This window comes from Mytilus californianus, unplaced genomic scaffold (genome assembly GCF_021869535.1).
Source record: "Mytilus californianus isolate M0D057914Y unplaced genomic scaffold, xbMytCali1.0.p SCAF_4, whole genome shotgun sequence".
NCBI classification, from domain to species: domain Eukaryota; kingdom Metazoa; phylum Mollusca; class Bivalvia; order Mytilida; family Mytilidae; genus Mytilus; species Mytilus californianus.
The window spans coordinates 124,279,807-124,298,131 of NW_026262690.1; the positions used below are offsets into that span (position 1 = coordinate 124,279,807).

At 32.7% G+C, this 18,325-nt stretch overlaps 1 protein-coding gene across 1 annotated transcript in view; it reads left to right on the plus strand.

Annotated features, from left to right (window-relative positions):
* The first annotated feature begins 5,528 nt into the window (after positions 1-5,528).
* Positions 5,529-18,325, plus strand: part of LOC127739319 (uncharacterized) — a 35,958-nt gene continuing 23,161 nt past the window's right edge. The window contains exons 1-2 of the mRNA XM_052250990.1: positions 5,529-5,624; positions 17,373-17,712. Of these exons, the coding sequence (XP_052106950.1) occupies positions 17,461-17,712 (252 nt within the window). The 5' untranslated portion in view covers positions 5,529-5,624; positions 17,373-17,460. The remainder of the gene's footprint in view (positions 5,625-17,372; positions 17,713-18,325) is intronic.

An 18,325-nucleotide genomic window follows, 5' to 3' on the forward strand; every position in this document is an offset into this window, starting at 1 on the left:
ACCAAGTCAGGAATATGCCAGTTGTTATCCATTCGTTTGATGTGTTTTATCTTTTGATTTTGCCATTTGATTAGGGACTTTCCGTTTTGAATTTTCATCGGAGTTCCGTATTTTTGTGATTTTACTTTTTATTTTGTAGTTTCTTTTCACTTGAATCTCTCTCCGCCCACTTGTTTCTAATCATCCACCATTTTCAATAACTGAGACGTATAGGCTGTATTTATAATGCACGATAGAACATGGAACAAGTTGTATAACCTTCAATTTATCATTGAGAACAATTATATCAATTAAAAACGGGATACCATTACCAAAATCAGACAATAACGTAATGAAATTTTGATATTATGGTGTCTGAATGATATACTAAAACAATTTTACAACCATTGTTTCGAACCATAAGATTAAACTGTAAATGTTTTTGTAAAAGTTTGCACCGCATGACACCTGGCCTTTAACCTAAATAAATTAAATTGTGTATGAAAGACAACACACAGCTTCATTTCAAATCCAGCTGATATTGGTTTAAGAATATTTGTAGTGTTAATTTTTGTTTAACTTGTGCTATTTTATCGCGAAAGTGAGGGATAGAGAATTCTGTCGTCAACGTCGGCAGCGTCAACATTTAGGTTCAATCTATGGTCGAAGTGTTTTTATGCAAACATCTTGGACTTTTATGGAACTTTGACAGAGGCTTTTTTAAGATAGATAAAGGCAACAGTAGTATTCTTCTGTTCAAAAGTCATAATTCGATTTAGCTATAAAAAGTAAAATCACAAAAATACTGAACTCCGAGGAAAATTCAAAAACGGGAAGTCCTTTATCAATGGCAAAATCAAAAGCTCAAACACATCAAACGAAAGGATAACAACTGAATTTGTTAGTATGGCAGTCGCATCAAATTCTATTATACTGACAACGATGTGTGAACAAAACAAACAGACATAATAGGTAAAAATGTCAAAAATAGCGGTACAGCAGTCAAGATTTTGTTATAATCTTAATCACTATAAAACAAACAAATATGTAACAAAGAAGCACAAAAAGGCATATAGACAAAGCACATTAGCAAAAACGAAAGACAAGAATACAAAAATATTACAACAGCACAATAACACAATGACGGGATGTATAAGTACAAAACCACGCCATTTGTATCAAAGAAACACTAAAAGGCATATAGACAAAGCACATAGGTAAAAATGAAAGACAAGAATTAATACAAAAGACAGAATCGAGAGTAAAATTTTGAAATTTTAATTTTTTTAAATGTTTCTTTATTTCACTGTTCATTCTGATAGGTGTAATACCACTATTATTTCCCCCTTACATGTATTAGTCTTTGTTAAATTAACACTTTTCATAATTTTTTGCAGAATTTATCTTTGTCTCAAATAAAGAAATATTTGGTTTGAGTTAAGTTTTATCCTGTCCAGTTCTACAGACAAAATTTCACATTACATTTCATTGCATATAAGATAATACCTATCCCTGGAAGTTAGCCAATCAAATTTCACCCTTGTTTTCCTGTGTATAAGCTTTAGTAACCATATAGCCTCAAGTTTCCAAAATATTCGTCATGATAGAATATAATGTGGACCAAAAAATGATCAAACTTTTATCTCATCTGCAAATAAACAGTTGAATATACTACAAAAGATGACTTTAGGATGATAAATACTACTAATGGACATCTTTGTCTTCATTATAAAATCCCTTTGGGTCCATTTTCACCTCTCATTTCCTACAAATTTCAACTCTTTAGGCCAATAAATCAAAAGTTTGGGTAACTTCACACATTCATTAAAAACAAACGTGATAAAAATGAGTATTTCAAGTATTCAAGCTCAATGAATTATCCATATAAAAGTTTACTGACTCCTTTGAGGTTTCAATAAGCATTTACAAAGCGCTCCAGAGAGGGACATAAAAAGCTTCCCTTTTTGTGAATAATTTGTTTTTACTGCTTCAAAAATAATTTCATTTACTTATAACTGTATATTTATTAAAGTACTACTTAAAAAAAAGTATTCTATTGTAGCAAAATATAAGAAATAAGGAGAAAAAATCAGAAAAATCTCCACAAAACACTGAGTATGGCCTGCGCTGTCTTCTTATAGTCATGGTCCCATTTCAAGGCAATTTTCTCATCAACTATGTTTTTGAGACTCTATCCACTTAGAATATTTCATTTAAATAGCATGAAATTTTTACAAATGAGAGTACATACAAGGTCAAAGGTGCATGTGCAGCTTCTCACAATAGGTGTTATACCACCATTGCTTTTCGCTATTAGTATTTGTTAAATTTGCACAATTCAAAAACATGTGCAGAATTTATCTTTGTCTCAAATAAACAAATACTTGGTTTGAGTAAAGTTTTATCCTGTCCAGTTCTACAGACAAAATTTCACATAATATTTCATTGCATATAAGATAATGACTATCACTTGAAGTTAACAAATCAAATTTTACCCCTTTATTCGTGTGTACAAGCTTTCGTAACCATGTAACTTCAAGTTTCCAAAATATTCGACAGAAACACCAAATAAAAAAAGAACATTGCTTTGAAACACCCAAGATATATGTTTATGATTTATGATATATATGTTTTACTGCAATGAAATGTAGGTTTGATTTCCTACGATTGTCAAATTCAAGGAAATATTTTTTTCGATCATTTTTCGTATGCAACCTGATGTGACGTAATATGATTTGATGGTATTACACCAAATGATATGACTTTTTTGCAGATGACATTCCGTTACAGTCTCGGGTTCAATTTAAGTATTTAGACATCAAACATCTTTTTCAAACCTTAATAGAAGTTTATAAAATCTTTAGCCCGTGTTTTTTTGTATGATTAAGAGATAATGTCTGAATCAAAATTGTATTATAGATTTCTATTTTTTGTGTATTTAACTGATAATTTGACTTATGGTCTGTTTTGCAGTTAACAAGTACATACACTTTGCATTACATAGTTTAAATATCACTTACTTGTTAAACCTCCTTAAACATAAAAGTAAGCTTTTCAAGACCGAGAAATAGCATCAAAAGATAACAGTTTGTTTTTTAAATTTGTTTTCCGTTTTTTACCGACGGTATGTCTGCAGAACTCTTCACCAATTGTTTTGATAAATAATAGAAATTTACCGAAATCTTTCAATATTGCACGACATTGTGTTGTTGATATAAACTCAAAGTACACATATAATAAATGAAACAGTAAAATATTTGCTATGATTGGAGACATTTTGAAAAAAAACTCTTAGTTCATGTTAAATGATTTATGAGTAATTTGTCAATAACCATGATACTTCTTCCGAATGGATGATGACATAAAAATACACTACCTTAATATTTCAGATTAAGATAGGGCTCTTTTGATCTGAATAAATATCTTAACAAAATAGGAAAAAGTCCAAGTGAAAATTGTAAAAACGGTAAAGTCACAGACGATATTGTACACATTCTTCTAGTCTGCTAGAAATATGATGCGCAAAGAAAAAACAGATGTTTAAAACTCTTTTAAATCAAAGAGTCATAGATCTCTCATTGAACGCTTTCTTTCCGGGTACATACATACTTTTATTCCCTTATTGCATTACTATTTACGGGAAACTAATATACTTATACTAGTAAGAAAATAAGGAAGACTCTTAAATAAGTATCATCAATACATGCATATGAATATATCATTTAGGTAAAATAAATATTCATCTATAACCTATGTACATAATGTTTTTCTAAGATAGTGTCTCAAGGTCAATTAGTTCACCATTACAAAACATGCACAATAAAAGAAAAAAACATCACCCGGATCTGAATGTTTTATTTAATATCAATAGAATAATGATAAGCCACAAGTGCATTGCACATTTCACCTTTGTGTCGATCCACTGAGCGTAATCAAATAGACTTTTTCTACCTGTGTTGTAAATCAATCATCTTTTAAACACCCGTACGTAACTGACCACGCAATGCACGGAATTGATTTTTACAAGTCTCAAAATTCAAGTTAAACATACTGGTCTACTGCAGATTTGTAGTAACCTCCGATACTAAATCATTTAACATTATAAGTTAGAAAAAAAAAGGAAAAAGAGAAAAAATACAATATCACTCTAAGTGTCCCACAAACCGACTATTACGGTCATTTTATTAGAAATTGACATAAACAAACAAGCAAAACAACACAATAAGCTGATATATTTAAAAATAGAAGCACCTGATACAGTCTTTTCTATGACATGTTACTAAATTTTGTCTTAATAATTTAACAGTACATGTTAAAAACAAAAGAAAATTTAAGAACAAAAGAAAATACAATATCACTATCAGATTTTAGCAAACTGACATATTATTAAAAAATTATAAAAACAAACAAACAAAGACAATAAGCTGATATATTTCAGAATAGAAGCATGTGCTCAATCCTTTTCTATGACAATAAATCGCTGTCACTGAAATTTGTAATAGAGGATGTCAGTTAGACAAACACCACACACAGAGTATTGTAAATATATGCACAACAATGTACTATTGTTTCGCCGACAATCTCAGTACTTAGAACAAAATCAAACAATTGCATTGTTTTAATAACATACTGGTATTAATATTTTTTCATATTTTTCTATGTTTTCCTCTTATATATATATTACATTACTAAATACCAGTATTTCTTTGGTATGCTATTCGGAATAATATATACGCGACCGTTCTGGAAAAGGAACGGCTACAAAATCTCAATCCTTAACGAAGAATTCTTTATCTGCTACATCAATCGTGGGAGACGTCCTCGCATTGTTAGCATTTAACTAGCACATGCCTAATTCTATGTTTTTAGCTAGAATAGCCTACCGAGAGGATAATTTAGGGACTATAAACAAGTTCTTATTAGCTAATTATCTTCAATACTTTATCCTTACGCCCATAATTTTTCTAAAATCCTGGAAACACAATGGGAATTTTTATTGTTCCTTCCAGCTGCACTACTTGGAAACTACTGCAAAATATTTACCAGGATATTGTATAGATATTTAAAATTAAAACGTAGGATTTTTGCGAAAAATCATTTAATCAATATATGCTTTATTTTTTACAAGTATATCACAGACGACAAAACGGTGAGCAACTTGATTAAACTTCTAAACAGTATTATGATACCTATCAGTTAATAAATTACATTCATTAGGAACTATCATATATTGATTTGCTTTCTTTCATTTCTCCTTTGAATTTGTTTTTTTGTGTGTTTTGTTTTTTTACTTAAATTTTTTTTATATGTATACTTTATTGTAACACAGTCAACCCTTTTCGTCACAGTGTCCTGTAAATACTCACCAAAATGTAATACTAAAATTGTATAACGAATGAGTGAATATACATAATATTTATGTTATATGAATTTAAGGCGCAATTACTATATAAGTAAGCCGCCTAACAAAACCAATAAGCACAACAATAAACATACACCACATTTTAAAACACTGATCAGTGTCACTTCCGATGATTATTTCCTTCTTCATGTAAACTGCTGTTGTTGACATACCCACACATAGCAGTCTGTGTACAAAATGTGCTTCTGGTCAATCGTGGAGATCATGGATTCACCTGCTGAAGGTAATATATACACGTAAATGTTTATTAGATAAACCTTTAGTAAATATCTTCCATTCAGGAAGTCAAGTACAATGTACATAATTTTTTCATTGAGGTTCAACATATGTATTTTAGATAAAATATAATTTGGTGTGGCGGCATGGTAATAATCATCCTTTACGATAGACAAAATAGCTGATCAGAAAGGTACACCATCTACTTACCACTATACATCATGTAATATGTTACAACCCTAGATAAAGACGACGAGGAAAGGCATTACATTATTTACTTAGTGATAAATATTCCGTATCAACTTCACTTCACAAATAATACACGATGGTCTTGAGGTAAATATTCCGGGTACTGACGTTGTTTATCGTCTTAATAACGTGTTAAATTATTCTTTTATTTGTTTTATAAATATCACTTTTACGGTTTAGTATGTTTTTGGTGATACACATTAGACGGACCCAGTCTGTACTTATTTATCCCGTTATATGTTATTGTTCTATGATAATTTTTGTATTCTTGTCTTTCTTTTTCGCTAATGTGCTGTGTCTTTATGCCTTTTTGAGTTTCTTTGATACATATGACGTGGGTCTGTACTTATACATTCCGTCATTGTGTTATTGTTCTATGATAATTTTTGTATTCTTGTCTTTCATTTTGGCTAAATGCTTTGTCTATATGCCTTTTTGTGCTTCTTTGTTACATATTTGTTTGTTTTTATAGTGATTAAGATTATAACACAATGTTGACTGCTGTATCACTATTTTTGACATTTTTACCTATTATGTCTGTTTGTTTTGTTCACACATCGTTGTCAATTTAATGGAATTTGATGCGACTGTACTTAGTCAGGAATATGACAGTTGTTATCCATTCGGAGTTCAGTATTTTTGTGATTTTACTTTTTGATGTGTTTGAGCTTTTGATTTTGCCATTTGATTAGGGATTTTCCGTTTTGAATTTTCTTCGGAGTTCAGTACTTTTGTGATTTTACTTTTTACATCGACAACCGAAAGATATATTTTCATGTAGCATAGGTATTGGGTGGTCTATGGTGCTGGACGCGGTGTTGCCACGATGTCACAGAAGCAAATTTTCGAATCCAGCTGAGGGAAGAACAAAAATTTGCGGAAAAGGGATAGATAGGAATTAATAAAATCGTTTTATTCAGGAAAAAATATAGTACTTTTACTATATCCATATAGGAAAATATTATGAAGTTAAAGGTGCCTAACCACAAAGGGGAAATAAAATCGTTGCCGTATTTTAAATAAACAGACTAATGTCATTTTTTAAACATTCTAATTATTATCTTTACAGACAAAGGGATATACAGAAAAGTAAAATAACAAAAATACTGAACTCCAAGGAATAATCAAGTCGGAAAGTTCCTTATCAAATGGCAAAATAAAAAACTCAGACACATCAAACGAATAGAAAACAACTGTCATATTCCAGACTTGGTACAGGAATTTCCTTACGTAGAAAATGGTGGATGAAACCTGGTTTTACAAGTGTGATCACCTACTATATTAGTACCGTCGTTTATATTTTTCCCTTATTTTCCGTCCCCATAAACTGGGGATATTCTTAGGTTTTCTGGAAGGGTAAGCGAATCCTGCTCCACATGCGGTAACATCATGTTGCTGATGTCAGTATCGTTTTTTGTCTTCTTTCCATATTTCTTTGTGGTCATAGCGCTGTCTATATTTTTTACTCTTATGATTTTTAATACCCCCTTTTGTATTTTCTCTTTTTTTGACCATGCCTTGATGATATTTGAACTCTAAACAAACAAGTGTATGCTAATTATACATGAGAAATTCGTCAAAGAGATTTTACTTGAAATAAAATTCAAATTGGACTCCACTACTTTTCTTTTTCTTCAATTGAATATTGCAATTTCAAACATAAAACACTACACTGATGTTAACGACAAACAGGTCGATTTTTTCCTACTTTCAATTTCAATTTTTACTTAACGGTAAACGTCTTTTTGGACTTTATTCCAGTGTATGTATTTATATAATAACTAATTAGCTATGCCCGTATCAGGTGCACATGAGTTTAGATTTTTGATGAACGAAAACAGGATTTACTTGCTTGACTATAAAACAACATCATATGTTTTCCAAGAATCAAAGCATGCAGCATACTAACAAGGGTCATGTCTTTTATGTTTAATGCTTTTTGTCATTGATGTTTGTTTAATTTCTATTAAGCTGGGGTCACGCATTCACGATTTTTACTGCCGTCATTGACAGGACCATTCCAGAGTTAAATTTGTCAAAAGTCTGATCAAGATCCTGTGAATCGTGACAGGTAATTCAAACTTTAAAACGGCGTTCACACAGTGCCGATTATGGCTCACGTTTGAGATCAGACAGCGCTAAGACATAAAAAGTTATAAAGTCGGATTACTATCCTCACAAATCTGAAATGTCGTAACATTGTCTTAACGAAGCCGTATACGTTTGTAACATATTCCTAGGGATCGGGAATGGTCCGGAGAGGTCGGCCAAGCAACCCGACAGTTAGGTGCGTCCCGTAACATTCGGAGAAGCTCAGCCGATGTTGTCTAGTCGGATTAAAATCGTGACTTTGTCGTGACAGATTCTGATATATCGGATCAAAATCGTAACAATGTTCTGTGTTTTCTGGACGTTGTCCGCTGGAACGTGCACGATCTGGAGAAATTTTTCATTGCTGTGTTTTTGCCGATTGAGTCAAGATTGCATCCAGATCTAGTCGAAGGCGAACCGTTCCGGAAAAGTCCCGTTATTAGAACGAAATTCGGCAATGATACACACGTCAGAGTCCCGACAATTACAGAACACAATACGACAAGTCCAGACAAAGCCATTTGCAATGCAGTACAGCAGACTGTGATAGGATTGCGTTCAAACAGTACCTGACCATACCGAATATGGCGACAGTTTTGTAACGGATATCTTCCGTCAGCGTCGCTTCACTGTCTGGTCACTGTCTGATCTATGTCGGATCATATTCGGTAGAATAGGGACGCTTTCGGGACAAATTCGGTCGTTTTGTACCATGCGAAAGATACAAATCGGATTAGAATCGGATTGAGAACGGGATAATCGGAACAAATTCGGTTGGAAACGGCTGAAACTGGACGCTTCCTGAACAATGGTTGATTGGTGACGTGATTCTATAAATGTTTTTACAAATTTTTATTAAAGTTTGAATTTCCAGGCACAATTCACAGGATCTCGATCAGATTATTGACAAATTTCAATCGGGAATGGTCCTGTCAAAAACGGCATTAAAAAACGTGAATGTGAAATCCCAGCTTGATTAAAGTTTGTTAAAACATTTATTGAATCACGACAACAATCAGATATTGTTCAGGAAGCGTCCATATTCCGTAGGAATCTGTTACGAACGTATACGACTTCGCCAAGACAATAATAGGACATTCCAGATCAATGAGGATAGTATTCCAATTTTTTTACTTTTCGTGTCTTAGTGCTGTCTGATCTCAAACGAGAGCCATAATCGTCTCTGTGTGAGCGCCGCATTACCCCCGTCACATAAGGTCACAATCGCACTGTGATCTCTGAAAAAAATGCTAATTTTGACGATCGTAGTGCGATTGTGTAGATCGCAGTAAGGTCATGGAACGGTCGTGGTGAAGTCTTCATGATCGTGATGAGCGTGGAACAACTTTGAACATGTTCAAAACAATCGTGGTGCGGTCGTGGCGAAATCAGGTCGTAGTAGAAGCGTAGTGAGATCGCTGTACCATCGAAGCGAGAGCGTAGCGAAAGCGCGATTCTAGTCGGAGAGACTGCACTAAGATCTCACACTGACGTTACCACGACCTCACTACGGCCATCACGTTCTCGCCGAGACCCAACCACGCTTCTACTACAACTATACCACATTTATACCACGCTGTTCAAGACAATAGTACGATTCTAGCACGTTCATGCCGTCCTCATCACACTCTTCTTACGACCCGACTACGTTCATACTACGACTATTTCGAGTTCTAGTCATGCTCATTGTCATTGACACATAAAATATATATAAAAGCTCTCCAGTGTATGTTTGCTACATCAATTTCAATTGAACCAAGGAAAGACAAGACCATTTACATGTAGAAATGCTTCTACAATCATTAACACAGATACAAAATCTAAAAGACCAGGCCATGATATTGTTATTGAGAGAGCGTCACTTGATCTTGATGGACCAGCAATAGGTTGTGATTCAGGTTAGATTGGTCTGTCAAAATTCTCTACTTGTATCAGGATTCGTATCAGAAGCCCATCTGCCTCTACTTCTACTCCTACTACCACGCCCACTAGTTCTTGTAGATTTTGGTGGCATGACTGTGTTGTTTCCGAAAAATTTACATTTTAATGAGAAATAGAAGGAATGGAACAGTATTTATATGGAACACGATATTGATGTTATTGCTGAGAGCGTAGTAAGATCGCGGAATGAACGTGGTATGATCGCAGTATGACCGTGGTAAGAGCGTGCTATAATGGCAGTAGAAGCGTGGTAAGATCGTGTTGCAATCGGATAAATCGTGGTATGGTCGTAGTGAGAACGTGATGAACGTAGTAAGATCGTGATAATCGTAGTGAGGTCGTAGAATAAGCGTGATGAGAACGTGGTTTAATCGTAGCAGGATTGTTGTAACAAGCGTAACGAGGACGTAGTAGCATCGTGAAAACAACAAACGTTTACATTATCATGACGCTCATACTGGGACATCACCACGATCTGAATTTATTTCAGATCGCGGTGAGCGTGGTGCGATCGTTGTCTAGTGTGACGGGGGCTTCACATTACACGACATTATAAAGAAATAACAATCTAATACTGTTAATCCAGTCAATTTATGCAGAAAATCATTAAACATCATTTGAATTGCATCAGAAACTTCGTATTTTGTGTCCAGAATGTCTGAAATACTGAAAGTATACTAAAGATAATGATGGTAGAAATTAATGAAAAAGGGAGAATTTTTTTCTTTTTTATGTCATTAACGGAGTAATATTTTTCATTACAATATGAAAATAAGTAGATTCTTTATTATAAGAATCACAAACATATTGTATGAGGAAGCTTAATAATTTAAAACCAAAAAATTGTATTTTTAGGACAAAACTAAGATTTTTACCGTAACATGTCCGCTAACAGGAAACCGGAAAATTCGTGAGATGTAACAATACTTCAGTATTTGAAACCTCACCACTTGTTTAAGGAAACTGACATTTGATGACAAAGAAATATGCGTTTTAAGGCAATAACTAAAATTGTTATAAAAAATCGCCGAAAAGAGGAATCTGGAAATTTTGCCAATTTTATCCATAATAAATGCTGAAATAGTTGAAAATTAAAAGGAATAAATCTCTTATGACAAAAAATTTGATCGATATCTTAGTCAAGGTATTCCTTAAAAGACATCATCAAAACAGAAAAAGTAAATATAATGTATCTCACTGCAAATTTAAAGCGGCTATGGCACCGGTTTTCACGAAATTATTTGCTTTGCTTGATGTTTATCATGCAAGATCTCCTTTCAACAAAATGAAATATGAATTAATTATATCGGGATAAGAAAATCTAACAAATCTTGTCACAAATTGCCTTCACTCTCACTGTAAAAAAACAGCAGCAATACAAATAATCAACCCGAGGGGCCCATCAAGTTTTAAGTTACGAATATGCAAATTATTCGCGGGGACTGCATAACATTTTCAATAAACTTGCTGAAAACGAGAAAAAAAAAGGAAGCACACACGACTACTAGACTTTCTAGGGGGACGGAATGGAGATTTTTTGCTGGTGGAATTAACGTTTGCAATTGTATAGATCCCTGCGTTTTACATCGAGGGACATTATATTTATTGTCATCCTGTCTTAGACAATTTCACTTATTTTCAGTTCTTACCAGGCCAGGATATTCACTTCTAAAATCTTTCTTTCATAAAAAATGCAATTGAATAATATACACATACCTTAAGAATGTTTCATTGGAACATGTCTGTCTAAGAAAAAGGAAAATATTACAGGGAACAAAATTGAATCCCTAATCCTTAATCCAAATGTTGCAAAACTAGATCACACAGTGAAGCTACAAACAAGATGACCATTAACTTAAACAATTATAAGGACATAAAAAAGCAAATGATTGCAAATCAGGGTCTTAAAGGGTTCGCCACTACAAAAAGCTAGCTTAAGTAGCTGCTGCTATTTGTTGGATACTACCGCTGAAGAAATCAAAAGTAGAAGCCGAATTCCATATACAATGTATAGTCCCTTTACTATATTATGCAAAATTGAATATAACCAAAGGACAATTAAAATCATAAGTTGATGAAAAATAGACAATATCATTTTGTTATTTATCTCTGGAAGCACATGGTATTATTATTTAGGGAATGGTCTTAAGGATGATCGCGCCTCTTGTTTTTTAATTTCTGCCAGATATTCGGAATCCTCTGGTTTTATCCATGTAGTACCACTAAAAACATTTCCCCACTAACCCCTACTTTTCTTTTCATTATTGATTGCATATAGTTTAAAATGTTTTCTTTGAAGACCTTATTAAATGCTCGTTATTTTTTCATCGTTTTTGAAAGAAAAAGGGTGTCAATGTTAAATATATGATAAGTCTAGAGAGAATTATTTCCACCCAAAATTTTAAATGATTTATATCTCGAAAACAAGCACACGGACACTTCATTTTTTTTCTGCTTATTTAGTTCCTTTATTTATATGCTATCAATTTATAACAATACAGTCTTTTAAAAAGGTTTCTATTTAACAGAGTAGCGAACATCCTGAAATTGGTGTTATACTTTATCTGAAAGAATATACTTATCCGTAATAATATCATTATTAAACTAAAGCAATAAATAGAACCTACTAAAAGTGTTGATGACTTAATCAATTATGATAGTATATGGGTTAATTCTGCCATTTTGGATCGTACAATAGCATCGGTATAGTCTTTCAATAAAATAAGGACGTTTTGAGACAGGAGTGCATGTTGTTTGGAAGACTTCATTTATAGCGAAGTGTGTAAAGATGTAAATAACAGTTACAATACACCCACTTCATGAAATTGCAGTAATTCCGAATACATTTATGGCCCCAGTTCACATGTTACAACAGGAGACCTTAACATCGTCCATGACCGAGAGTAAATGACCTAAGTATTGTTCCAAGCAGAACCAGATACAATGAAAGTTCCAACTATGTACTGGCTTCCGAAGCTGTACAAAACACCTTACAAATATAGATTTATTTCGTCTTTTAGCCATGGTCCACTACTAAACTGTCTATTATACCTACTAGTACAATCAAAAACCTGGTAATAAATTATTCAAATAAGGCCTTTGGAAATAGTGGAATTAATTACTTTTGGAGTGTCAAAAATTCGTTTGAAGTACTTGATAAATTGCATGCTTATATTGGTGATTTCAAATCTGTTCAAAGTTTTAATTTTTCTACCCTTTATACCACTTTGCCTCATAATCTTATTAGGAAAAAATTCACACATTTAACAAGTGAGAATGCGAATATATATGTTCAAACTCTTTTAGGTCATTTTTCAGTAACAAAAAACAAAAGATCTATGTCATTTGGACCTGTTTTGATACTATAACTGCCCTCAAATATTTGCTAGATAACATTGATGAAGACATAATCTTTCAATCAGTTAATTGCGGTCTGAAGCTGGTATGTCAGTAACTGCTAGTTGTCCTTTGTTAATTTATGTATCATTGTAATTTTGCTTAGTTTCTTTTGTTACCTTTTCTGACATCGGACTCGGACTTCTTTTAAACTGCGTTTCACTGTGCATATTGCTGTGTGTTAGTTTAATCTACATCGGATAGAGGTATAGGGGAGGGTTGAGATCTCACGAAACATGTTTAACCCCGCCGCATTTTTGCGCCTGTTTCAAGTTAGGAGTCTGTGGCCTTTGTTAGTCTGTATGTTTATTTTAATTTAAGTTCATTTATATGTTTTGGAGTTAAGTATGACGTCCATTTTCAATGAACTAGTACACATTTATGTTTAGGGTCAACTGAAGTCTGACTTCGGGTGCGGGATTTTCTTGCTGTGTTGAAGACCCATTGTTGGCCTCCGTCTGTGGTTTTTTACTCTTTGGTCGGGTTGTTGTCTCTTATAGGGGTAAATTCAGTAAAAAATCTCCCATTGACTTTAATGCTAATCTATGTCTTGAATTAAATTTATACCTGATTTACCTTTAGAAATTGGAAGCTTTCATATATCATTCATGAAAGTGCAAATGTAGCCCTATCTTTTGCAACAATAAAAACATAGGGTCATGCGGCATTTTTGGGCATTCACATGGCCTTGTTTACAAACACTGTAGATTCGCACTTAATTCCTTTACTGACCCCTATTACTTTTCAACCCTGTAGTAAAAAAATTAAGTACATTCAGCATTCATTTTTTTTTTTTTTTTAACTCTAGTTTTGATCCATCTATCAAAAAATATTTATTACAAACATTATCTACCAATCAGAAGAGCACAGGACTTCAGTTTTGTACTGAAAGCTCTCCCCCAAATAGGCGGTCCCTGATGACGTATATTTATTTACTGAATTTACCCCTATAAGGGACTTTTTAACTTCTTTTTCTACTTTTTTGTATTAATCATGTAAGTTATCCAATTTTCAAGTTCCAGTTTCAATACAACATTCATAAAGGCTGAACTTGTAAAAATAGCGGAAAATTTATACTACAGCCCATACTGCGGCCAATGTATATTTGGTATATACAGTTGCACATTGACTGTTTTTAAAAGAATGGTGTAAAATACTATGCTTAAAAAATATGAATTGTTTTCTGTGTTTGCTTTGACCAGTATTGCAAGTACATCTAGGAACTAAAGTCTTGATGTACTCTTAGTTAAATTTTGCCTTATATGGAAGTTTTTAATTAAATACCCTGAAAAAGACCACAAAAAGAATTTTCAAAGGCTTTTTAAGCAGTTTCATACCATAAAAAAACAACAATTATGTTTCATTTTACTAAATCTGTGTTTTAATTACTTGTAAAATTCACAAAATGTCATTGACAACCACTCTGCAGAAATTCCTGTTACCCCAACATCAGGATGGTTTCTTCGCCAAAACTAGACGGCCAAAACTGAAGTAGAAAAAAGTGCCAAATATGAAAAAAATAAGACTGGGTATGACCAAACTTTGCATTTGGAACATTAAAGTAACAATTTAGAATATTTAAAAGCAATTATTTAACATAGCAAGCCAATTACAAACATTTCAACACTAGTTTTATAGATGAAGGGTATGTAATCATGAAAAGTTGTCTAGAATTTTTTTTACTTAAAGAAACGCAATGAATTATGTAAAAATAAATGAATATCTTTATACGGTCAGATTATTCGAGTGTTAAAATACTTGAAAAGTGCTTATTTACAACTTGATCTACAACTTAACATGCGGAACACAGCTAAAAAAAATACACCATGTCAAAGGGAGGTAATTCTGATTTTCCATATGATTTTACACATTATTAGGAGAAATAAGTGCAAAATATGGTGTAAAATGGGGAGAATATTTATGCCTTTCATTAATATCATAACTCTCAAGTGTAATTTCTATTGTTTTTTTTTTCAATCTGGACACACAACTGATTTTTACAATATGTCCCATGCTTCCTACGACAGTACACTCAGTGCATTCTGGATTGCCTCAGTTAAGTATAGAAATTTGTATAATAAACACTTTTAACTGATTCCAAAAGGCTTCCATTGCATTAATATTTACAGGAAATGAGTTTTGTGATTATTGTGTGGCCTTGAACAAGTACAGTGACAGAGTGCATATTTTCCTATAGGGGTAAATTCAGTAAAAAATCTCCCATTGACTTTAATGCTAATCTATGTCTTGAATTAAATTTATACCTGATTTACCTTTAGAAATTGGAAGCTTTCATATATCATTCATGAAAGTGCAAATGTAACCCTATCTTTTGCAACAATAAAAACATAGGGTCATGCGGCTTTTTTGGGCATTCACATGGCCTTGTTTACAAACACTGTAGATTCGCACTTAATTCCTTTACTGACCCCCATTACTTTTCAACCCTGTAGTAAAAAAATTTAGTACATTCAGCATTCATTTTTTTATTTTTTTTAACTCTAGTTTTGATCCATCTATCAAAAAATAATTATTACAAACATTATCTACCAATCAGAAGAGCACAGGACTTCAGTTTTGTACAGAAAGCTCTCCCCCAAATGGGCGGTCCCTGATGACGTATATTTATTTACTGAATTTACCCCTATACACATTCCCCATTTCCATTCTCTATTTTTATTTTCATTCAAATGAAGAAAATTTTGTGATTTGATTTTTTCATTTCGACTGTTTTACCGATACAGAATATTTTTGGATTGATTTTAAAATAATAAACTTAGCCTTATAAGGAGAGCTAATTCGATCAAATAGCTTCATACTGCTAAAAAACGAGGTCCAATTTCTTAGCCGGCATGACGTAAAAACTACGAATAAAAAACTTAACTTTATATATAAATAATACAGGACAATGGTGTAGTTTAGAAATTATACCATTCCAGACCCTTTTGTATTCCACGTAATTAATATTACCAATAATTTACAAGTTCCAGGTCAAATCCGATACCAATACAAATAGTATATATCATGTAGTTTCAACTTGTAGTTAAATTAATCCTCTAGAAAGAGAACCAGGAGTTCTCCCAGTAGTTTGTTACACTATGGTACACTATTTAACAAGTCTGTATTTTCCACTTCATTACCCCTTTTAATTTTGGTTAATTAGTAATAATTTAATTCAATTTATAGTAAGTTTATTGTAGTAGCAAAACCAGGACGGGTTCAAACAGTTTCAAGCAGAAAGATTTTGACAGCATAGAAACTGTGCACATTACAATCAGCATGACTCAGATAACAATACGAGTACTAAAATTCCAGGTTAAAATAAGGCATAAGTTCTTCAAATCAGTCTCGGATTGTTTTAAATTTCTTTATGTATTTTATGAAAGATATGTTTTCAGATTTTATACACAGCAATGTTTTTTTTTAGTTTTCTTTGTATTCATATGGTTTGGAGTTTGACACATTCCCCGTTTCCATTCTCAATTTTCCATAATAATCCTATTCTACTCGCTCAAAACAAAACTATATGAACAAGAACTGTATTGTCCTTTCTAGTTAAAAATACTCGATAGCAAGTAAGCTTACTAAATGAAGTAGAAAAAATGGTAATTTTAACTAAGGCTACTATATTTTAAAAACATGTACTACTAAGGATTCTCTGTAATTTGGTAAGCTATAACATATACTAGTTTTTTTGTCAGTCAGCTGTATAATGCCTACAATATGTGTCATTTTTCACTTTTTTTTTATTGAAAGCAAGCTCATTGACCTCCAATTTTCATTATATTTTTTAATATAGCAGTATATAAATTACATGTGTATACATGCGTTTAAATACCACATGCTACTTTAAGCATATCATATCCTGAGTCAAATTAAATGCTGTGATTTTTGTATTTTGAAACAGTTGCTTAAACTGTCTATCTGGGATAACTTATTGTTTCTTCTGAATGTATTTTTATTTATTTTTCTCGTTGAATTGTTGAATCGTCAAACTAACGTACACACCACATCGTCTTTTGTCCAAACTTATAAAATGTCAAAACAACTTTAAAAAAAAAGTTTATTTTTCTAATAGGTGATTGATGCTGACAAAAGATGAAAAACAGCGTTCATGACTGAATACTGTGGATCAGAGTTGTTCCTAAGAAGCTAGAAAATTAGTCATGGCTTCGATTTCACAACTCACAGAAGAAGAGAGAAACTTCACAAGATTTTTCTTCCTCAATTTTAAAGTATCACCTGACATTGCAAGGCGATTCTTTGACGGAGTATTTCCACCAATAGACTTAGCTCAAACTATAAACAGTAGTATGCCTGATATAATTAAGTTGAACAAATCAAAAAGAATCAACGCATCTCAGTTAAATATTCTTAGGGGAGTCACAGGAACGATATGGACACAATATCTTCAAAAGGTACATAAATATTTATTAGTATGTTAGAACTGATATTGTTTGTTTCGCCTGCGACGAGATATAGATATTACTAGCCTGAGTTGACTATTTATATAAAGCTTAACATCTCAGGAGGATGCTTCATACTTTTTATGCAGATACCTTATGTCACGAAATTTCCTTCTGTAATAGGATAACTATATTTGGTTAATGGGTTCCTAGCAACGTCCACATATCCGTCAGACAGTGTTCACCAGACCTCGACCGCATTTCATTGATCAGGGATCAAGGTTACGTGATTGGGTCCGTTTCTAAAATACTGTAAGCAGTAGGTCAATTATATATGGTTTATAGAATGATCGTAAGGGGTACAAGATCATTTAATCTGACTTTGTCCACATTTGTATGATTCATTGGTAAGTGGTATGTTTTTATGTTTTTTCAAATACTTATAGCAAGACGTCAGCTGTATTAAGTGTATGGAAGAATTGTCAGATGTACAAGTCTGTAAGGTAGGTATCATCTGACCTTGACCTTTTTTTTCATGTTTAATTGGTAAATGTTAAGTTTTTGTGTTTTGTCTGGTTTTTTTTTATGAACAATAGATCAGCAATATTTGGTGTATGGAATAATT